The sequence below is a fragment of the Pongo abelii genome, chromosome 5 (genome assembly GCF_028885655.2).
Source record: "Pongo abelii isolate AG06213 chromosome 5, NHGRI_mPonAbe1-v2.0_pri, whole genome shotgun sequence".
NCBI classification, from domain to species: domain Eukaryota; kingdom Metazoa; phylum Chordata; class Mammalia; order Primates; family Hominidae; genus Pongo; species Pongo abelii.
In genome coordinates this window covers 36767845-36792310 of record NC_071990.2, presented here as the reverse complement: position 1 = coordinate 36792310, position 24466 = coordinate 36767845, and the positions used below count along the sequence as shown (strand labels likewise).

The following is a 24466-nucleotide window of genomic DNA, read 5'->3' as shown; positions in this document are numbered from 1 at the left end:
TTGGCAGGGAAGTGTTGTGGTACTCAATTAGGAAAAACATGAAGAAAGGTTCAGGGAGAAGAAAACCTACTTATTTTGGAAGAAGAGGGGAGGACATGCAGGAACTTGCAGTGAAATTTTTCTTTTGGTTGTAAATTTTCTTCATAAAATTATCTATTTTCTTTAAAAACATTGGAAAACATAGAAGGAAAACTGCATAAAACACAATTTCCCTAATTACACATTTTGAATTTTCTTCTTCTTTTTTTTTTGAGACAGAGTCTTGCTCTGTTGCCCAGGCTGGAGTGCAATGGCTTGATCTCGGCTCACTGCAACCTCCGCCTCTCGGGTTCAAGTGATTCTACTGCCTCAGCCTCCCGAATAACTGGGATTACAGGCACCTGCCACCACACCCAGCTAATTTTTGTATTTTTAGTAGAGACGGGGTTTCACCAGGTTGGCCAGGCTGGTCTCGAACTCCTGGACCTCAGGTGATCCACCTGCTTCGACCTTCCAAAGTGCTGAGATTACAGGTGTGAGCCACTGTGCCTGGCCTGAATTTTTTGTTTTTCTTTCCAGACGTTTCTCCTATGCATGAAGTTTTACTTTGTTATTATTATTGTGATTAAGTGACAAGGTTTCTCTGTGTTGCCCAGGCTGGAGTGCAGTAGCTGTTTACAGGCACGATCTCACTACTGATCAGCATGGGAGTTTTGACCTGCTCCATTTCTGAACTGGGCCTGTTTGCCCTTCCTTAGGCAACCTGGTGGGCACCCCCTCCGCCACCCTGCTCCTGGGAGGTCACCATATTAGGCTGAACTTAGTTCAGACACCTGATCAGCATAATGTACCATAGCTCATAACTCCTGAGCTAAAGCGATCCTCCTACCTCAACCTCCCAAATAGCTGAGACTACAAGTATACACCACCATGCACAGCTACTTTAGTTTTAATTAAACATCATTGTAATCATTTACTTAGATTTTCTGAGCTGACTGGATGACATATGTCAGAGGTGTAATGAGTCCTTAAATTTGAAATTGAAGGTTTTAAATTAGATTGGTTTGTTCAACTAAGGAACCAAAGCTGTTCAGATGTAGAGGTATTTGAGGATGTTTCCAGCATCGACTTTACTGTGTGTAATGTATTCATTTTGGAACATTGAAAAACATTTTCTTCTGCTTTGTTATTACTAGTTGCTCATGTTAAAATTGTAATACTTTTTCAGTTAATTATTGCATCCTATAACACATGAAAGCATTAGCTTGGTAGTACGAGTTTTTGACTTGGCATTTCTTTTATAACTTTTTAGGTACGGCTTGTTCAGAAGAAAGATACGGGACATGTGTATGCAATGAAAATACTGCGTAAAGCAGATATGCTTGAAAAAGAGCAGGTAAAGCAAGTTGTAGCAGTGCTTTTAGCTTATTAATTTTTGTCTCCTAAAACTTTTCTTTTTGTTTAATTGACATATATATTTTTATTACAGTTTTCTTTAGCTCTGTCATGTATGACTATATATATAATACTACCTTTTCCCCCTACAAAGAAGCAGTTCATATTTAAAATCACAAATAATGCCTATAGGTTATATGCAATCTTTTAAAAATTGAAAATCTGTTCCAAAAGTAGCTCTTACTTGTGTCTTCCAATTGATCACAAGATGTCCTTATTGTGAGAGCCTTTTTTTTTTTTTGAGGTAAAAAAAAAAAAAGTGTGGTAGTGTGTTTCTTACCAAATGCTGAGAAATAGAAATTGTATATATATCTCATAACTAAGGACTAGGAATTAGAATTTGGAATTTATAATCTAAAATGTGTCTTTATATGCTTCATTCTGTTTACCTAAACCAAAGTTGAGTCTTCTAGGTAGCTCATCGGTACCTGAAAAAGACCAGCCTTCTAATTTCTGAATGAATTTGAAAAATATAATGCAAATGGCAGAACAATGCAAATTCTCCTTTAATGATAAAGGGTACTTTTAAAACCAAAACCTGGTTTGCAAATCGATGTATAAAGTGCCTTATGCGAAATAAATAAGGTTTTAAATATTGGAAAGTATATTTTAAAAAGCAAGAATAGACTTTCTATAAATCTAGTTTAATGTAGCTGGTTGCTTACGAAAAGATTGCAGTGGGTGATGACTGCAAATGTCCTGTAAAAGATTTGATGTTATAGGAACATGGAGACCCTGTGACAAGGAGAACTCCTAATTTAGGGCCAAAGAGGGAGGATGGAGATTGGCCCCACATCCAATCCTTTCTACCTCTTGAGAGGAGATATAATCACTGGTCTTCCCTGTCTTCATTTAAATGCCACCCCAAATTTTGGAATTTTTATTTTCTCTCGAATTTTCATGTGTTACCGAGAAGCTTTAGACTCCCAGGAATTTCAGTTGAGAGTATCAAATACCCGGGCGGTAAGTCTTGAGACACTATAGTTTATGCTAACACCAACCTTTTTCAAAATTCATAGTAGGCCGGCCTACTTACATACTATCTACAAATTAGTCTGTGGTATGGGTGTGTAGGCACTGAAAAAGTTTCAGTTAATCTTGAGAAGGAAAATACAAAGCTTTTGCATTAATTAGTATGTTTGCATCTCATGAGTAAGTTTTGTTTTTGCAAGATATGTTTCCTACAGTTTTAACCAAGGCTTAAGACCTCTTTTTATTAAATATTAGCAGTCAGAGTAATACTGCAAAACAAAGTACATATGATTTTCAGTTAGTAATTTTATGTATACCAGGTGTCCCACATGGTTTCTAACAGAGGATGATCCAGACATAATGTGTAAAAAGCCTTTTCTCAAATATTGTGCCTTCAAAATGAGTTTCTAAAACTTTTCTAAATGAAAGTAAAGGAACTGTCTGTTAGAATTAACATTTTAAATGATGCATTAACTTATGGATTAAATGGTACATTAACTTAAATTGTTTAGCTCACCTTAGCTGAGAACTCAACTCCTCAACTTAACAGATCTCATTATGAGCCGGTTAAAGTCTCTGGCCACAGACTCTACCTGGCTCAGCCATCTTGAAGAAGCATGCATTGGGTTTGTGCTAGATAAAAGATGGAAGTAGACCAGTGCAAATTCATCACCATTTTGGGGTAGGGCTGACAAAGTAGAGGTACAGAGGCAAAATTGTTTTTTTGTTTGCTTTTACTAAATAAACTGGGTAGGAATTAAAGCTACCCACTGAGAGTTCAGGTTATTTTTCTGCTCCACGTGGTGGAAATTTTTGCTACCTGGAAAAATTTAAAGGGTAAGACATGACATCTAACTAGCTTCTGATGTTTCTCTTCCAGTGCAAAAGGAAAACCTTCAGTTGTGATGCCAGTATACAGTTATTGATGGGACAAAAAACTGGCTTTTATTTCTGCTTTCTTAGGGCATAGGATAGCAACTAGCACCCCCCAGCTTATTAAATATTTATGGAATAGGGGAAAGAGAACCTTTTTGTATAAATTGCGCCTCAGACTCTTCCCTCCCTTAATCTATATTCAACCAACTCCACTTTCAAACCATGAGGTTTCTAGCTACTGTTTCAGTCTCGAGAGAAGGGCAAGGTGTGCTCATGGTAGCTTTCCCCTTGACAAACAGGAAATGTTATGGTCACCGTTGTGTCCTCCAGGGTGAGTGACAAGTGGTAATTGTAGTGCCTCCCCTTTTCTCTGGCTCCCTGCAGTAGGTAGGGAGCTTAATGGGAGCCAGGGGAGACAGGCAGATGAAGGCTGCCTTCTACTGTATTAATGTCTTGTAGTGACTGGGTCCTAGCCATGGCTATGGGGCAGCAAGCAACATTACTGTTTCCCAAAAGCTTTGCTTCTGTATTAAGGTCAAGTAAAGGCAGATGCTTTACTTGGTTTCATTGTGTTTCATAGCACTGTTTCTTTTCACCCTTATTGTCCATTTTTTCCCACCCCAATACCATAAGTACAGATGTAAAGATGTAGGTTTTCTGTACAGTTGCAGCTTTTAAAAAAATTCCCCAAAGAACGATTTTAGTAGATACTGAAAACTCAAATACATAAAGTCAAATGCCTCTGGGCCTCCAAGAGTTAGCATGGAAGCCTGAAGCAAGTTAGGTATAAGACCAGAGGAGAGGGTGGGATCTGTGTTGAAATGGAAGAGTAATGGAAGAGTGCCTTGTCTCCCTAAAGACATGTCAATAAAACAAACAAGCATCGTATCAAACATTGTATTAAACCAAACAACAGCCATGGACTAAATTTGCCAACAGCCATGGACTAAATTTGCCAATTTGTGAACCTTGGTACATGTTTTACTTCAGAACATGTTGTAAAAAGTCAAGACCTGTAGCATATGTTAAGACCAAAACCACTATTCAGGGATTGGACTGAGTCTTAATAAATTTAGATCTGAATCAACCCAATTTAGACCTTGTGACACTTAAAAAAGAGGGGAGGGGCCAGGCATGGTGGCACACACCTATAATGCTAGCTCCTTAGGAGGCTGAGGTAGGAGGATCACTTTAGACCAGGAGTTTGAGGCTTCAGTGAGATATGATCACGCCACTGCACTCTAGCCAGAGTGACAGAGCGAGACCCCATCTCGTTTTAAGAAAAGTGTTGGGGGGGGGATTTGATAATATGCAGTGATGTTTGATTACTGTTTTGCATTTAAAGTAAATAAGGTAAATTTGATAGTAAAGCATTGCTTTAACAAAATAATTCTGGTTCTCTGAAACTTTCTACAACTTGGTCCTTTATAGGTATTTCAGTAAAAGTATAAAACTGGAAATGTCATTAATTTGAATCTACAACTTTTCATAGGTGTTCTTGTATTTCAATTCAGTAAGGATTGATTGAGGACATAGCAGTGAACTAAATGCTGTGGTATCGTAGCATTATAGAATTGTCAGTGAGCTTACTGTTGTTGCAGATACTAGTGCAGATCCGAGGAAGAACTTGCAAGAGAGTCTCACTTTGGGGACTTATTTTTATCATAAAAGATTATTAGACAAAACTCTATGCAAAAGAGTAGTAATTTTAACTAATGAGAGATTCAGTTTATAGCAGTGTTAAAGTTGCTGTTTGCATTAAAGCCATTCATTTTGCCATTTTTTAAAGCCTTTCATCACTCAAGTTTTCATCACTGAATACCTTCAAGTCAAATGTTGTCAATTTTGAGTTAGTAGGTTTGCCTAAGCAGAAATTGGATCTTTTGTATCATCACGATTAAATACTCAAAACAGTATTTAAACACAGTATTTAAATTGTTTAAGCAAATATACAATCTAATAAAGCAGAGCAAGCTTTGTCATTAATCAAATGCATATACCTCCAGGTTGGCCACATTCGTGCGGAGCGTGACATTCTAGTGGAGGCAGACAGTTTGTGGGTTGTGAAAATGTTCTATAGTTTTCAGGATAAGCTAAACCTCTACCTAATCATGGAGTTCCTGCCTGGAGGTAATTACTTGACGATGAAAGGTCATTTTTTCTTTTTGTTCTGTGGTTTCTTTCTCTCACATCACAATTAACCCTCCTTTCTACTTTTAAATGTGCTCACAAAGTTGCTTTCTATATCCTTTTTTAGGTCTATAAAGGAAGTCAGTAACCTGTGTTGTGCTGGGGTGCCTTTCTACAATCTTAGTGCCATAAAAGTAACCTTTTCATTCATTTACATGATTTCAGATGGACATTTCTTTCTTTTCTTCTTTTTAAAATATATAGGAATAAACTAGGGTGCTCTGCCTGCTCTCCTGTCAATGGGAATCATATGTGATCAATAACCCAAGTGACAACATTGAAGCTGTAACATTCTTTGCTCCAAATTTTTGTTTCTTTTTGTATAACATATTAATAAGGAGTGAATTTTTTGTTACCTATATTAGTAGCCAGAAAAAATTTCTCATTTCTGAAATTTTAAGTTTTATGTAACTCAGCATGAGCGTCTCCTAAGACAGCTCCAAAGTAAACCCAGAACAGAACATGCCATCTGTTCTGAGGAAAGCAGTCTGTTTCCCAGTGAGCAGAAGAACTCTGAGCAAACTCTGGTGGGGGAAAAAAAAAAAAAAGAGAACTTTTTCCTTTTTGGTTCCTATAATTGTGGCATAATATTTTGATTTTGTGACAACCCTTAGATTTAGGGTCATCAATACTTTTTAATAAAGAAACACATTTAATAAAAAATAAACAGTTGATTAATGTTAGAAAAGAGTCTGGTAGAATGAGGAGAAACTTTTTTAACATTTATATGCTAGTTCTTAAGAGTAAGAGCCAACTTGGTTACCAGCTCCTAACGTGTCCTCAAGCCTCAACCTGTACCATCTTCCGTAGCTTCTCATGTCTCCTGGACCCTGTCCTTTGCACTTGGTGGAGCTGGCCTGCAGAGCCATAGAGCATCTGGCCTGAGCTCTCCAGTCATCTGGGCAAACTTGCACAGGCGAGGCCCCATTGACTGCTCTCCTGAGCCACAGAACTAAGGCCATATAGCTACCTTACTGAGGTAGCAGCCCAAGTGCACTGTCTCCATGTGTCTGGTGGGCCTCCAGATTGAAGGGCTGCCAGGAGTGATTAGGAAATCATATTTTTTAAGTATTGGACTGAAAATGAAAAAGAGCACTTTAATAAATGGTTTAATTTTTGCCTGAGGGAAAAATAGCTACTTTTCTCCAATAATACAAAACATAATGTTCTAAATGAAATGAAATTGAAAAAGCAGCATGATGCTCTGTTAAAATCAGAGGTTTCTTTCTCTTTTCCTTGTTTTCTAACATAAGTGACTTTATGTGAGGTCTAAACTGAATCTTTACTGTTTCTCTTAGTTTTAAACTCCTTATACATATTTTCTTTGCATTTCTCACTGTTGAGTTAGGACCTGAATCTTTTTCTGCCATTTTATGTTGCTGGTATTAGACAGAAATGATGAAATTTTGACTTTGCAGAAAACTAACGAGGTTACCTTTTAACTGCTAGAATACTGATACTGTGTTTTAAAAGTTACATAAAGGGTACTGGTGTCCATTTAAATACCTATAATAACGCACTAGAGAAAAAAAGCACTGACCTTGAGAGGTGTTCATTGTACTCTTCCAGGAGGCAGTTATTGCACATTCTAGTGTATAGCATTTTCAGTTCATTTTTAGCTTTTGTTGACTAATGCTTTGCTACCCAAGTCCGTCCTTTTTATTTGTTTGTGTTCTGTGAATAGAAGTTGGAAAGCTTGTTTTCAGCCTGCCCAAGTGTTTACATTTTTATTTGGCATTTCAGCCTCTCTATAACAATGGCAATACAATCTATGTGGAAGTGCCATTTAGTTACAGATGCAGAAAAGCTTGCAGATATTTGTTCAGGCAAAGTGAAAAGTAAAGTAGCTTTTTACCCTGAGTCCAAAAAATTATCCTAAGCAAATATAGTTGTTTTTTAAAGTGTGGGAGAAATTTTCTTTTTCTCTCAAAAGTAAAATAGAAATCACAGCTTAGTCGTCAACCTTAGCTAGCTTAGGTTTGAAAATCCCATTTCTTCCCATGTTGGCAATGTGGGTCTATCTCTGGCACACAGAAGAGGTCTGTTTAGCTGCCTTATTTTGGCAGATAGGGAAGACATATCTGAAAATTGGTACTCACTCGTACGTTGTTTGTGTGTGTGTGTGTGTGTGTGTGTGTGTGTGTGTGTGTGTGGTGGCTTTGTATCTTCTTGTTTCCAGGGGATATGATGACCTTGTTGATGAAAAAAGACACCCTGACAGAAGAGGAGACTCAGTTTTATATAGCAGAAACAGTATTAGCCATAGACTCTATTCACCAACTTGGATTCATCCACAGAGACATCAAACCAGACAACCTTCTTTTGGACAGCAAGGTATGGGGGGGCATTGGCATGAACTATGCACATTTACTGATCTGAGCAGCCTCTGCTTGAACACCTGCACCCCTGTGGTCATCCCAGTGGGCGAGCTATGACCTGCCTTGTCATGATTTTCTTTTTTTTTTTAAACAGGTAAGTTTGCTGTCACTTCCTTTCTCTGAAAGGCTATGGTTCTATAATTTGGTTGAACATTTCTCTTAAATATAAAGGAAACTCTTGAAAATAAGAGCAAAATTGATGTAGAGGGCAATTTTGTAATAAAGCCAAAGATAGTCATCTTCTCTTAGCATATAATTAACTGTGTTACTAATACATCACCTATCTAGAGCCCTTCTGTTGGGAAAGCTCATCAGTTAATGAGGAACCCAGCCAAGAAGCAGGAAATGCAGTAACAACAAGAACCTGTAACAAAGTCCAGGTTCCAAATCATGCTCTCTGCTTAAAGAAGAGTCCTGCCCAGCCTCTTTTTTTTTTTTTTTTTTTTGAGATGAAGTCTCGCCCTGTTGCCCAGGCTGGAGTGCAGTGGCGCGATCTTAGCTCACTGCAACCTCCACCTCCTGAGTTCAAGCGATTCTCATTGCCTCAGCCTCCCAGGTAGTTGGGATTACAGGCGCACACCACCACGCCCCTGCCCAGCCTCTTAAATGGCCTGTTTATATTTATTTTTAGACATGCAGATAAGCTTAGTTGCTTAGTTCCTAAACTTACAGCAAATTAGAAGATAATCCCTGTGCTGCCAACTAACTTGCTAGATAACCCTTGGCAAATCTCTTTACCACCTGGATCTCATTGTTCTTATCCATAAAGTGAAAATACTGATCTAGGAAACCCCTAAAATCCCGTTCACCTCTAAAACTCTAGAATGTTGTTTTCTGTTAAGCAGAGTTGTTGTCTTGACTGAATTTTTCTTGTAAGGTGAAAAGTAAATTTATTTTCTAGGGTATTTTTCTTCTTTGCTGTCTTTTGATAACTTTCTTGCTTTGCTGTCCTTGAAAAACCTGAAGTTTTTTTTTTTTTTTTTTTGAGACGGTCTCATTCTGTCTTCCAGGTTGAAGTGCAGTGGCACAGTTATAGCTCACTGCAATCTAATTCTTGGGTTCAAGGGATCCTCTTGCCTCAGCCTCCTGAGTAGTTGGGACTATAGGTGCATGCCACTGTACCTTTTTTTTTTTTTTTTTTTTTTTTTTTTGAGACGGAGTCTCGCTCTTTTGCCCAGGCTGGAGTGCACTAGTGTAATCTCGGCTCACCGCAAGCTCCGCCTCCCTGGTTCACACCATTCTTCTGCCTCAGCCTCTCGAGTAGCTGGGACTACAGGCGCCCACCACCACACTCGGCTAATTTTTTGTATTTTTAGTAGAGACGGGGTTTCATGGTGTTAGCCATGATGGTCTCGATCTCCTGACCTTGTGATCTGCCTGCCTTGGCCTCCCAAAGTGCTGGGATTATAGGCGTGAGCCACTGAGCCTGGCCTTTTTTTTTTTTTTAATTTTTAGTAGAGATGAGGTCTCGCTTTGCTGCCTAGGTTGGTCTCAAACTCCCTGGTTTAAGTGATCCTCCCACCTCAGCCTCTCAAAGTCCTGGGATTACAAGTGTGAGCCACCACCTGCTTTTTTCTTCATTATAATGCACAGAAGTGGAGTAGAATAGTAGACACCAAAGGCTAGGGAGTGTAGCAGAGAGGGGGATATGGGAAGAGGTTGGTTAAAAAAAAGGCCGGGACCGGGCATGGTGGCTTATGCCTGTAATCATCCCAGCACTTTGGGAGGCCGAGGCAGGCGGATCACGAGGTCAAGAGATCGAGACCATCCTGGCCAACATGGTGAAACCCCGTCTCTACTAAAAATACAAAAATTAGCTGGGTGTGGTGGAGTGTGCCTGTAGTCCCATCTACTTGAGAGGCTGAGGCAGGAGAATCACTTGAACCCGGGAGGTGGAGGTTGCAGTGAGCTGAGATCACGCCACTGTGCTCTAGCCTGGTGACAGAGCGAGACTCCTTCTCAAAAAAAAAAAAAAAAAAAGAGGCCGGACACAGTGGCTCACACCTGTAATCCCAGCACTTTGGGAGGCCAAGGTGGGTGGATCACGAGGTCAGGAGCTCAAAACCAGCCTGGCCAACATGATAAAACCTTGTCTCTACTAAAAATACAAAAATTAGCTGGGTGCAGTGGTGGGCACCAGTAATCCCAGCTACCTGGGAGGTGGAGGCAGGAGAATCACTTGAACCCAGGAGGCGGAGGTTGCAGTGAGCTGAGATCGTACCACTGCACTTTAGCCTGGGAGACAGAGAAAGACTCCGTCTAAAAAATAATAATAATAATAATGCATAAACATGGTAGAAAATTTGAACAATACAGACAGTATTAAAGAAGAAAAATTACGCTGGCTGGGCGCGGCAGCCCACGTCTGTAATCCCAGCACTTTGGGAGGCCAAGGCAGGTGGATTACCTGAGGTCAAGAGTTGGAGACCAGCTTGGACAACATGGTGAAACCCCGTTTCTACTAAAAATAAAAAATTAGCTGGATGTGGTGGCACGTGCCTGTAATCCCAGCTACTCGGGAGGCTGAGGCAGGAGAATCAGCTTGAACCCGGGAGGCGGAGGTTGCAGTGAGCCAAGATTGTGCCACTGCACTCCAGCCTGGCCAACAGAGCAAGACTCCATCCCAAAAAAAAAAAAGAAAAATTACCTATAATCTCATCACTGAAAGATAACCATTTTGTTGTAATCACTTTGATGCCTTTCTGTTTGTGTCAATCATTTATATAAAGTTGGCATCCTAAAAGTAAATAGCTTTGTATTCTGTGTAAACATTAAAATATTAATGCTAGATATTTTCCTATGTCATTAATATCAGATATGTGTTTAATAAGGCACTGGCCCTACCTTGTGTGATTCAAAGTTCAGATGCCCTGGTTGGTGCCCCAGGTACCTTAGTGCTGGCTTCTTTGTCCCCTGTAGTCTATGTTCAGATCCAGCAACCATATTAAAGAACTTGAGGATTCGGTCTAACTGAAGAGGCATGGGGGAATCCTGTTAGGTGCAGGTTTGCCCTTTATATTATGCTAGCTCACACTTGTAGCAAAATGTTCTCATAAGCAGGTTGATTTGTGTTCAACCACATAGATTATAGTCCTAAAAACATAGGAGTTTTGAGTTCCTGTTGCATACTCAGAATAGCTATAGAATTCCCTGAAAGGCTAGGCTTGAATAGCATTTGCTCCAGGAACTGCTTTTAAAAAGTTTTACTTTCTTTCTTTCTTGCTTTTTTTTTTGTTTGTTTTTGAGGTGGAGTCTCACTCTGTCACCCAGGCTGGAGTGCAGTGACATGATCTTGGCTCACTGTGACTTCTGCCTCCCAGTTTCAAGCAATTCTCCTGCCTCAGCCTCCCAAGTAGCTGGGATTACAGGCGTGCACCACCATGTCCAGCTAAGTTTTGTATTTTTAGTAGAGATGGGGTTTCACCCTGTTGGCCAGACTGGTCTTGAACTCCTGACCTCAGGTGATCCACCCGCCTCGGCCTCCCAAAGTGTTGGGATTACAGGTGTGAGCCACTGTGCCCAGCCAAAAACAGTTTTACTTAGTCCTTTCTTAGAGTTGTCCAGGTAAGATACGTAATCATGAGAACTATAAACTTCCTTGGCTTGTAGAATAAGTTACTTGCAAATCTGCAAAAAAAAGATACTGAGGCCAGGCACGGTGGCTCATGCCTGTAATCCCAGCTCTTTGGGAGGCCGAGGCGGGTGGATCATGAGGTCAGGAGTTCAAGACCAGCCTGGCCAAGGTGGTAAAACCCTGTCTCTACTAAAAATACAAAAAAATTAGCCGGACGTGGTGGCAGGCACCTGTAATCCCAGCTACTCAGGGGGCTGAGGCAGAGAATTTCTTGAACCCGGGAGGCAAAGAATTTCTTGAACCCGGGAGGCAGAGGTTGCAGTGAGCCAAGATGGCGCCACTGCACTTCAGCCTGGGTGACAGAGTGAGACTCTGTCTCAGAAAGAAAAAGAAGAAGAAAAAAAGATACTGAGTTTAATAGGCTCAAAGCTGTCCCTGTTTGGCAGTTTACCTTGCTGTGTACATACGTACATACACACATCCAAACCTAATTGGATTTCTTTTAAAACAAAACATAATAAAATTTGACCCATCTGAGCAGGGCTCCTATAGCCTTGTATCTTGGAAAATTTGTGTGTTTAAGCCTGATGATGTCCTTGAGAAAGGTGGTATTCTGGAAAGACCACAGACATTGAAGTCATTTGGGCTCAAATTTTGGCCACACCACTTCTGATTGTGTAACCCTGAGCAAGGTAGATCTCTGAGCATCAGGATTCCCTCTTACATTTTTGATTTCAACTCTCCATCTACTTAAAATTTTGCCACCCTAAGAATACCTACTTTTTCTTTAGGGCTAGGTATGTGCCAGGTACTGTGTTAGGAGTCTTACATGCATTAATGCCCATTCCTGCCAGAAAGATATCTGTACTCTCATTTTCCAGATGAGATAAGGTGGCAGGGTAAAGTAATCCTGGTCTGGGAGGAAAAGCATGGGCTGATTTCTGGTTTTGGTTCTGCCATTTTAACGGCAAGCCATTTAACAGCTCTAAGTCTGTGATGTGTGGTTTAGGAGTTTTAAATGAGACAACACAAAGCATTGATCAAGGTGCCTGACTCATAGAAGGTGTGTGTTTTCCTTTATGAAAATTATAAAGTTAGAGATTTACGATTGGAATACAGTATGGTCGTGATGGCAGCAGTGGCCTGTTTGGAGCCTCTGCTGGGAAGATGCCAGCTGCAGTGGGGGAGGTGCAGTCAGGGCTGTGTGCTCCATGGAGCTGGCAGGAGCTGGGAACAAGCGGGAGCCCTGCCCTCCCAGGCACAGTTGCAGCTGCCCAACCACAGCTGCAGACCTGGGCATCCCGGAAGCCCATGAGCTTGGAAGTACCTGCTCCTGCTGCCTGACCTCTCTTTGCTCCTGGTGTCCACTCCAATTTCAGAGCAAAGTTGAGGCCGAGCCTGGGTTCTACTGAGACCTGGCCCAGGTGTGCGCACACTTGGGGCGGTGCTGACACACCAGCCCCCTGCAGCCTCAGCCCCCTCCGGACTTTGGGTGCCAAGAAGCATGAGAGGGAGGCCAAGCAGGGGAGGAGGGCAGCTGGATGCAGGTCTGTAGATGCCCCTTTGCACCAACAGCCTGGGCGCTGTGGACAAAATGATTAATGGCTGTAAGAGGCAGACAGGCTCCTGGGTGGAAAGGGGTGGGTCCCTGGCGAAGCCCCACCTTCAAGCCAGGGATGGCCTGAAGCCTGAGGGCCAAGCTGTCAGTTCGGGCTGGAGTCTGTGGCCCAGGGTAAGAACTTGCGGTGGTTTTTCCGGGCCTGCCCGTGGCCACCCATGGACCAATCAGCATGTACTTTCTCCCTTTTGAAACCCATGCAAACCCTGGACTCACACTCTGGCATATGTCAGACGACCTGCTGCAGAAAGGAGCTGTCTACTCTGGGTCTCCTAAGGGCTACAGACTTGATGGGTGCCAGGTCCAACCTGCAGACTGCAACCGAGCGATGGATGAAAAAAATGCACTCTGACACAGATATCCAGTGAAAGAGTGGGCTAGGGTAGCGGGCTGCCTACAGAAAGAGTTGTAGCAGCCTCAGCCCTGACTCCGACACAGATACCCAGTGAAAGAGCGGGCTAGGGGAGCGTGCTGCCTACAGAAAGAGTTGTAGCAGCCTCGGCCCTGACAAGCTGGTGCTGCAGGCAACTATTTAGTACAGATTTAATGACAAAGGCCTTGAGTCATTGTGGGTAATTAATATGGTCATCGCTCCCCCACCCCCACCTCATCTCCGGAGAGAGCAGTCCTGCGCGTCGGTTATTAAAGTCCAGGTTCCGAGGCCTAAGTAAACTAACTTATCTAGATCAGTTTCTTTACATCCCCTTGTTATCTAACCTAAGCTTACAGGCACCGGATAAGAGAATCTGGCTGCTTTCGGCCAAATCCTTTTCTGAAGCTTTTGTAAAACTTCCCAGCCTTCTAAGAAGGTTTGCTTCTTTCTACAATTTTTCCCACCACCCTTACCGAACCCCTACAGATGGGATGACCTGCCTGCATCTGGGAGGTACCCACTCTGGGTCTTTTCTTCACTGAGGGCTGCACAGATGTCAGGATGACCTGCCTGCGGAAAGGGGCAACCCACTTTGGGTCTCCTGAGAGCTGTACTGTTGCTCAGTAAAGCTCCTCTTCACCTTGTTCACCCTCCAGTTGTCCGTATACCTCATTCTTCCTGAATTCAGGACAAGAACCTGGGACCCGTCAAATGATGGGGCTGAAAGAGCGGTAACACAAACAGGGCTGAAATATGTCTCCCTTGCTCGCCGTGTTGCAGGCAACAAGAAGGAGAGAAGAGCTGCGGCCCTTCCCGGAGCCCAGACTTAGGGGCTTCCTGAGCCAGTGCTGTGACACCCCCTTAGGGCTCTGTGGTTTCTGTCATCTCCAAGCTTCCAGGTGCCACTGCATTCCCCTCGTCCAGATGCAGGTGCCCACAGCAGAAGCCGCTTGCAGTGCATCTCATCCAGCTGCAGGCTTGCATGCAGCCAGCACCTATGCCGGCACCTGGAGCTACCTGCTCTGCCCGGCTGTGTGCAGTGGCTGGACCCCGCACTCACTCACACACGCCTTGCCACTCTGTGCTTGTCTTGCTCTTGGGAGGCTTGGGATCCGGGCTGGTAGCACAAGCCTGCCAGGCTGAGTGGGCGGAATGAGCCCAGCGGACCTGAGCAAAACTCGGGTAAAGGCACCAATGACCACAGAGACTTCTGGCTAGAAGCCCAAGGATCTCATGGCAATAGCATTTATCAAGGACTATCCAATAATATTTATTCCCTTTGTCTTTGAAAGAGTTTACTCCTGGAATTTATTCCAATGGAATAAGAGGAGGAAAAGCTATATGAACAATTTTGAAAAGATTTACTCTTCATTTAACAACCATTTATTAAGGTCATCCTGAATCATGCCTGGTTAGGTCTGGGAATACAGACTCTGTCAGAGGGCACCTGATAATCCATGTTACATGAGACCTAAGAATTGAAAATGGAATGCACATCCAGTATTAGGGGGATGATAAGGTGAACAATGAAGTGCCAAGTAAATTGAATATTATGTAGACTTTTAAAGTGGTAATTTTGGCAAGGTGTGGTGGCACATGCCTATAATCTCAGAACTTTGGGAGGCTGGGATGGGAGGATCACTTGACCTCAGGAGTTTGAGACCAGCCTGGAAAACAGGGAAACCCTGTATCTCCAAAAAATAAAAAAAAATTAGTCGGACGTGGTGGCACGCACCTGAGGTCCCAGCTACTCAGGAAGCTGAGTTGGGAGGATCACTTGAACCTGGGAGGTCGAGGCTGCAGTGAGCTGTGATCACGCCACTGTACTCCAGTTTGGGTGACACAGCAAGACCGTGTCTCAAAAAAAAAGAAAAAAAAAAATTCTGAAGACTATATAGAAACAGAGAGGAATATTTGAGTATAAGAAGTAGTAAAATTGTCTCTAGATGCTATGGAGGGGTCAGCTATGTTTAAAAATCAGTATTTGGATAAAACCAAAGATGATATGCAGAAATGAAAATAGTTTTATTAGTATAATAGGATTTGGGATTAAAAAAATTTATCTGCAATTACATGATTTTTCCTATAATAAAAGAAGGAGCAGTGTACTTTGGCCGTAGAGCTATAATGGATGCTGGAAGGAGCAGAAGGTAATGTTCTGTTCTACCTCCAAGAATACTCATCCGTCTATCACCTTGTTTCTTCCCCATAGGGCCATGTGAAACTTTCTGACTTTGGTCTTTGCACAGGACTGAAAAAAGCACATAGGACAGAATTTTATAGAAATCTGAACCACAGCCTCCCCAGTGATTTCAGTAAGTGGTAACAATTATGTTAGCCTTTTCGTTCTAACTGGGCCTGAAAGAGCTGTTTCCCTTGTAAACAAATTAGGAAGATAGGAGATTCTCACACTTTGAGTATGTAGAGAATTAAAAATACCTTCCCAGGTTTGCCTGTGATTTGTGTTGTCTGGTGAGGCAAGATGAATGAGTGGGTACCAAGTGTGTGAAGGCAGAGGTTGAAAGGGGTCTTTAGAGGTCTACTGGGAAGGTCACTGGGGATAAGTATGGGACAAGCAGGCAGAAGTAGTAGAGGAAAAACTCCTGGAACAGTTCTGGGCTAGATTTATCCTGGGTACTTCTTTTCTTCATGACAGAAAGAAGTTTATCTTTATGACAGTCACTTCCATTTGAGCACTATGAAGTCATTGACAACTATGTAGTAAAATTTCAGTTAATCCTAGAAAAGCTTATGTCAAATCATGTATCATAAATTCAGATGTCCCTGATCATATAAGTTACTACTACTTGGAAAATTGATGGTAATTTTGAGAAATTGTGACTGTTTTAGGTCCACATTAGGACCTCAATTCTAGTTGAGACTGAATTCCCTGTAATTCTGATTAAGTCCTGTATCCTCTGCCACTTGATCCACATGGGAGTGCCTTTTACAACTCTGTGTGAGTCGTTTAAGTTAATGCTTTACAGCCTCTGTTTTGGATTTACTGTAAACGTAGTAGGATATGTATCATCTGGAGCTTTTGATGTATGAGTAGAAGAAAAGCAAGACTTTAGGGTCTCATATGACTTGAAAGAGCCTACTAAAAAAAGTAGTAAACATCTTGATCTGAACTTTGACTGCAGCTTGTATTCTTTACTTTCAGCTTTCCAGAACATGAATTCCAAAAGGAAAGCAGAAACCTGGAAAAGAAATAGACGTCAGCTAGTAAGTAGTATCTGTGGCTTCTGAAATGCTACAAACCAAGTATGAATAAGTTCAAAAGATTTGCACATAAGTTTGCATTTGACAAATATTTGCAGCATATCCCTTGCTTTTAAGATTACCTAAAGAGAGTGCTGTCGTTAGGTTGGTAGGACCGAAAGGAATCTTTTGAAGGAGGACAGGTAATATTAGGTTGTTTTGATTGTGACATTTTCCGTGGGTGACCTCATTGTGACCTTATAGCTTGGTAACAATACCTTTCCTTCCTGCCCCACCTTTTCTCCATTTTCATAGTAGTAAAGGGGTTATATTTAAGCTGGAGATCTGTCAGAACTAAGTACAAATACCTACCTAGAGTTTTCAGGCATCAGTTCTCAAACTTTTTAAAATTTTGATCCACTCGGGCAAGGGCAAGTCAAGACTCCTCAATTCATTTGCCTCACACTTTCTGACTTTGTGATGTAAAAAAGAACTTACTTATAAAAATTGGAGAGAAATATAAGGGGAATGCTTATTACTTTATATGCATTTGACTTTGTGCCTATATAAAATTATGTCCTACAGGCTGAAAAATAAGAAACATTGTGTTTACCTTGATAGTATGTTGGAAGTACAAATTTACCAGTGAAATATTGCTGTCTAGGCAGAATTTATTTTTTACCAATAGCTGATAAATTGGTTCATGTTTGAAGTTCAGTGTACATGTTCCAGTGTCCAGTTACTGGAAAGTTATTGGCCAGATAATAGAAATGTGTATCACTACATTCTTAAGCTTTGCAAGAAACCCATAGCAAATGAAATTGATGATGGTAAAGCCAAACTAACATTTGGTCATTAGAAAGCAGAGTAGCAGCAATGGGAAACTGACTAACTTGGAATGATGGTCATGCAAATGTATCGTCTAGAAATGGTAGCACTTCTGTTTGTCCACATATATGGTAGTAACTTGGCAAGTTTACCAAATACTGTGTTTCATTCAGAATTCCTAGTAAAATACTGATTTACATTTCTCTAGAGTACCTTTAATAACACTCTTAGTAGGTCACTAATAGGTGGATGTCAGTTACATGTGAAAATGGAAGCCTATGGGATGGTTTAAGGAAGAGTCAAAGGAAAGGTTTGCATTCGTTTTGATTTATTTGAAGCCCACCTATCAGTGGGGCCTCAGACAATATTTACTTGGGAAATCTTCAGTTTAGTACAGTTAGTTACAAAACAGTCTCCCTTCCTTGGGAACTCTGCTACTCTTTAAACTTCTGAATTCTGTATGTGGTTGAAAAATGGTTTATGTATCTTGTTGAGGATTAGAGAGTGTCAGGAACAAATTTGGTCAGATGCTTCTATTATGTCTCTCCACAGAGGAGTAGTTTTTAACCTTGGTTGCACAACAAAATCACTTGGGGAACTTCAGAACATGTTGATGTCCAGGTTCCACCCACAGAAATTATGATTCAGTTGGTCTGGGATATAGCCTGGGTATCTGGTTTTTAAAAGACTGAGTGATTCTACTGTGCAGTGAATGTGGAGAACCTCCACTGAAGAGGTGATGTCTTAAATAATAGCTCCTGCATTGTTGGGAAACTAATATTTATCTATTTTTTGGAAACAGAAGGTAAGGAATTTGTGATTTCTTTTCTTTCTTTCTTTTCTTTTCTTTCTTTCTTTTTTCTTTCTTTTTTTTTTCTTGCAGGCCAGGATTTAACCTTTGGCTACTGTGCTAACAAGTATTTTGGGGATAAAGCTTACGTGTCTTGAATTGTTTGTTATATTCCAAGACAAACTTTGTGCTCTTTGATGTGTACCCAAGGGTCATGTCATGATTAGAGGAACCATTTCTGTAGTTCTATAAGGAAAGCAATTTCACAATTTTCATGTTTGCAGTTAAATGTCATTTAATAGTTAAAAACATTTTTGAAAATCTGAATAAACTTAAGGCCCTGATGCTATGATTAAGGTTCTTGCGTTTTTATACTATATACAGTAGAAATGGGAAAGTGTAAATTAAGGTCATCCTCATATTATCTCTTTTCATAACTTGAAGAAAATGAAGCCACCTCTCAGTCTTCCAAATGTTAATTAACTGTGTTACTTTGACCTTTTGTAAGTGATCCCATTCAGCTAGTACCAAGCTGAAGATTGATATTCGTTAATGGTTAATATAAATTTACTGCTCTAGGTTAAGCCTAACATATGTAATTGCTACTCAGCCTATTACTTTTTAGTCCATTGGGAATCACTAAAAAAAGTAGAGGCTTTAGCTTCATTCCTTGGCTGCTTAAATCATCTTGTAATGTTTTAAATTGTTATGTGGTCCTGTATAACCTTAGGCCCCAGTAACTGATTAATATGAGTCAGCTTTAATTACAGATATAAAAGGTAATAGACACATGGGCATCCAGTCTTGGTCAGTTTAATTTTTTAGTGTAGAATTTACAGAAGTGAGTAGGAAATTAAATTGCTTTATTTCTCCTAAAACCCTGACACAAAATCATAAGGTTAGAACACATTCAGTTGAAATGACTGTTAACAACCAACAGAGCTATTCCAGATTGCAGCTTTCATTGACACTTGAAATACCCAGACAAAAAAAGGAAAAACTGGAGTACAGATTTACGAGGTTGGAGTTGGAGGACACCCTGGTGTGAAAAACAACAAAGGTTTGGGAAGGGGGCAGTCCTTAGATTGGAAAGGGCACACCTGGTACAGATGGTGTGGTAAAAAGTATGGTAAAATGTGAGCGAGCTCCTATGGCAGACTCTAGTTTCTGGAATAAGAGCAATACTTTTACCTTCACAGGTTTGAGCCTGTTGTTTGCTATATTTTATAACTTGTTAAGAGTTTTTTTTAATGCACTGGTATCTTGAAGGAGTTCTTTTCCTCTGGTAGTAGACCTCTGGTTTTATAATGGAAATCTTTGAACAAGTAAGATCTGCTTAGATTTACATTCATCTTTGGTAGAGTAAACCTTATCTGTAAATTAAAGGGTGTTTGTAGTTTCTTACCTTTATGATTAGAATGAAAATTCTTGGAGAGGGCCTAATCCACATTTCAGTTTTTAAAGCTTAAAGACAAAAGGCAACACTGGCATTTGTGTTATTTAATGTCTGAATTTAAATATATGTCATACACACACACACACACACACACACACACACACACTTAGCTATATGGAAAAAATGGATCCCTACCTTACAGTATATGCAAAAGTCAATTCTAGATGGGAAATTAAACTTTAAAAATTTTTAAAGAAAATACAGGGCAATATCTTTATGACCTCAGAATAAAGAGGGATTTCTTAAGTAAGATACAAGAACTACAGCTCATAAAGGAAAAAGTTGGTTTATTTTATTACTTTAAGGAAAAAAAAACCTTCTGTATATCAAAAGAAGTAAAGAAATGAAAAAACAAGCCACACGGTACAGCTACTTTGGAATTACCTTTCAGAATTCATGTGTACGCCCTACAGCGCTGCATTTCTACCCCTAGTCATAGTCCCTGGAGAAACTGCACATGTGAACCAGGAGACATGCAGAAGAATGTTTATTGCATTTTCATAATAGCAAAAGACTGGGAATAACCCAGTGTCCAGCCACAGGAAAATAGTTACATTCTGGAATAGAATATTTTGCAGCAGTAAAAATAATTGAACTAACAGCTACGTGTGACAGTGTGAATCAATTTTAGAAACAAAGTTGAGAGGAAGAATCTAATAGCAGAAGACTGTATATAGAGTGGTACCATTTTAATAAAGCTCGAAAATAAAACTAAGATCTCATTTAGAGAGATACATGGCAAAATTCTTTTTAAAAGCAGAGGAGTGACAAAACACAAAATTCAGCATAGTGGTTAAGAGAAGCAGGAGAGACGGGGAGGAGTAGGAGTACATGTTTAGCTTTAATAATATTGGTATTACTTGGTTCTTCAGTTGAACTCGTGGCTATTCATTTTCATGATTATGCATTAAAATTTGATAATGTATGTAATTAACACATGTATGTATGTGACATATTTACTTTTGGTAACAAATACTACTTCATTAAAAAAAAATCACAATAAAAATAACAAGCCTCAATCTGGGAGAAGATATTTGCAGTATACAAATATCTTAAACAGATTAATGTCCTGAATTCATAAAGAATTCCTATGAATCAATAAGAAAAATGACAACTTAAAAAATACTAATGGACAAAGGATCTGAACAGGAATTCATAATAAAAACCTGGATGGCTAATTAAAATATGAATATGTGCTCAACCCTACTTGAAATAAAGTAAATGCAAATTAAAACAAGATCCCAGCCATGCTGGCACATCCCTACAGTCCCAGCTACTCAGGAGGCTGAGGCAGGAGAATCCCTTGAGGCCAGGATTTCAAGGCTGCAGTGAGCTATGATCATACCACTGCACTCCAGCCCGGGTGACAGAGCAAGACCCCATCTCTTAAAAAGAAAAAAAAAGAGATCCCATTTCATATTCATCAGATTGGTAAAAATAAAAAAAAAATCTGACAAAGCCAAGTCTTGGTGAGATGTGGAGCACCAGAAGCTAATCCCCACCGGGGTTGGTTTAAATAGGGACTATAACTACTTTGGAGGACATGGAAGATACCTCAAGTTTAAATGCTTATAAGCCAAGGCTCAGCAATATTCTAGTTTATACTCTAGAGAAATGCTTGCACAGTGCCCAAGAAGGTATTACAAGAATGTTTATTCAGGTGTTACTTGTCATAGTGAAATACTGGAAGCAATGTAACTGTCCATTACAGAAGAACGGATAAAAACTATTGTGATTAATTTATATAACAGTATAGCATACAGCAGAGAAATCAGTGAACTAGAGCTACATGAATAAATCTCAAAACGAATGTTAAGACAAACAAGGCCGATTGCGGTGGCTCATGCCTGTAATCCCAGTACTTTGGGAGGCTGAGGTGGGTGGATCACTTGAGGTCAGGAGTTTGTGACCAGCCTGGCCAATGTGGTGAAACCCTGTCTCTACTAAAAATACAAAAAATTAGCCAGGTGTGATTCATCTCAAAAAAAAAAAAGGACAAATGATCTGAGACAAATGTGGCAAATTATTAATCTTTTTAATATGGCTAATGAGTCTGTATTGTATTGTCTGTTCCTTTTTTCTGTATGTTTGTAATATTTCATAATACATGTTTTAAAAAACAATACAACTGTAATTTAAAAAATTATATAATATTTAAAGCACCTAGATCAGAGCCTTACACATGGTAAGCCCTCAAATGTTAAGCACAGTAGGAGGCTTTGATTGTACTTTCTCCTCTTATTTTGCAGTCCTGGTATGTTAGAGTAGAATACTGGAGTGCAGAAAATGTTTCTGTTGGTCAGGTGTGGTGGCTCACACCTGTAATCCCAGCACTTTGGGAGGCTGAGGTGGGAGGATCACTTGAGCCCAGGAGTTAAAGACCAGTCTGGGCAAGATGGCAAAACCCCATCTCTACAAAAAAATTAAAAAATTAGCCAGGTGTGGTGGCATGCACCTGTGGTCCTAGCTACTCTGGTGGCTGAGGTGGGAGGATCTCTTGCCTGGGAGTTTGAGGTGAGCCATCATCGTGCCACTGCACTCCAGCCTGGGCCACAAAGGGAGACCCCCATTTCTTAGAAAAAGAAAACATTCCTCCAAGAACTATGTACAAAAACAATGAAGTTTGGTAAATAGGTATTTATAAATGTTTAAGTTATAGGATATAACTTTAGCTTTTGATCATATAGCTTCCCTTTATGATTGTGTCAAATCAAAGAATGTGTATCATAGAAAGAGGGATGGTTTGGAGTAAGATACTATAATTCCTATCTTTTTTTTTTTGAGACAGAGTCTCGCTCTGTCGCCAGGCTGGAGTGCAGTGGAACAATCTCGGCTCACTGCAACCTCTGCCTCCCAGGTTCAAGTGATTCTCCTGCCTCGGCCTCCTGAGAAGCTAGGACTACAGGTGCACACCACCACGCCCAGCTAATTTTTGTATTTTTAGTAGAGACGGGTTTTCACCATGTTGGCCAGGATGGTCTCCATCTCTTGACCTTGTGATCCACCCACCTCAGCCTCTCAAAGTGCTGGGATTACAGGTGTGAGCCACCACTCCCAGCCAGATATTTAATTTCTAAACTGGGCTCTACCACCTTACTAGTTCTGGGGTCTTGGACAAAGCCATTTTGAGCATCAAATTGTATCTGCAAAGTTAAGCTAATACGGTCCTCCTTGGAAAAGTTTCATCAGGATTAAATGGACTCATGTATATGAAGTTATATATATATATATATATAACTCATTAATATATATATTAAGTACAGAGCCTAGTACTTAATGGGTGCTCAGTAAATTGTAATACCAGTTATTATGACAGATGCCTTCGCTCTAGTGACTCATAGTTAAGAAGGGTCTCCCGCCTCATTAACAAAGCTTTATTGTTCATTTTGGAAAGTGCTTTGGGAAATCGAGCTTGCCATTAAGCTACTTGCCATTAAGCAGTCCTGCTTATTTAGCTTGGGGGTAGCTTCTGGTGGTACTCATAGCCTTTGGTTTCTGGAACAGAACTCTGGGCACCTCCTGCCTGGCTGGGCCTCCCTGATGTGTGGTCCATGTTTCAGGCCTTCTCCACAGTAGGCACTCCTGACTACATTGCTCCTGAGGTGTTCATGCAGACCGGGTACAACAAGCTCTGTGATTGGTGGTCGCTTGGGGTGATCATGTATGAGATGCTCATCGGTAAGTTGCATGGTTTCAGAGGACTTTTTCTGTGCATCCATGACAGACTTTTACGTTGATACCAGCCTCTGTTTCAATTGGCAGTGATCTAAGTGATTTCCCCACTTGTCTTTCAAAGTGAATTGTTTTAGACAGATGACACCTCTTTCAGTAAGATGTATCCCACTCCATTCTTGGGCTTACTGGCATCCTGCAATTGCTTTGCTGATCATTTTTTATGTTTTTCTTTCTCTTATACCTTCATCTTCTCCATCTAGAAGCTCTTTTAGTCACTAGCATTTATTAAATATCAGTTGTATGCAGAGCATTTTAACTGGGCATTGCCTCACTTTCCTAATTTGCCACACCCTTCCTCTGTCAAAGCCTTCAAATTATGGGACCCTCTGGCCTCTCTCCCTCTTATTGTATTGGTGTGTCTCTGTATTTATGGGACGCATCTGTGGGGGTGGTCATGTGCCAGTGAGCACTAGAAGATTAAGTATATCCTTGGTGGTTCCGAGTGAGTCTATCTGGCTGCTTTGGCTTCAGGAACATGGGAACGATGCCTGTGGAGGTGGGCGTACACCGTCTGGAGGGAAGATGGGGTGATAGGGTGTGTGCGTGTTTGTCTTCTTGCCTGTAGTTCTCAAAAAGAGGCATGGTGGTCATTTTTAAAATCTATGCTTTTTTCTTATTCAAGTTATTTGGTACTTTACCCATATAAGGGTATTTCTGGAAAGATATTGTTTCATCCTTTCATTTCTTCTTTGGGCATGGTGATTCCCACACCTGCAACTCTATTTATGTCCTCCTTTCTCTTCCCAGCTCTGCCTATTAGCTGACTTCCTAGTGGTACCAGAGGCATGATTTCACTTTGGGTCTGGGAGTTTGGGGGAAAATGAAAAATAGGTTTGGGTATTTTCTGGGATAAGTGGAAATCCTGTCTGTGTCATGGAGGGATGGCCATACAGAGTAATCCAGTAGTCATTAAAGACATACAGAATCGGGCCAGGCACAGTGGCTTACGCATGTAATCCCAGCACTTTGGGAGGTCGAGGCGGTAGGATCGCTTAAACCCAGGAGTTCAAAACAAGCCTGATCAACATAGCAGGACTCTGT

General features: G+C 40.7%; 1 protein-coding gene across 4 annotated transcripts in view; it reads left to right on the top strand.

Annotated features, from left to right (window-relative positions):
• The window catches only part of STK38 (serine/threonine kinase 38), a 73833-nt gene that overhangs the window by 24790 nt on the left and 24577 nt on the right, over positions 1 to 24466 (top strand). For all 4 annotated transcript variants that reach the window (XM_063724671.1, XM_063724672.1, XM_009241764.4 and 1 more), the window contains 6 exon segments: positions 1292 to 1375; positions 5289 to 5412; positions 7652 to 7806; positions 15628 to 15730; positions 16579 to 16640; positions 23251 to 23368. In XM_063724671.1, coding sequence (XP_063580741.1) covers positions 1292 to 1375; positions 5289 to 5412; positions 7652 to 7806; positions 15628 to 15730; positions 16579 to 16640; positions 23251 to 23368 — 646 coding nt within the window.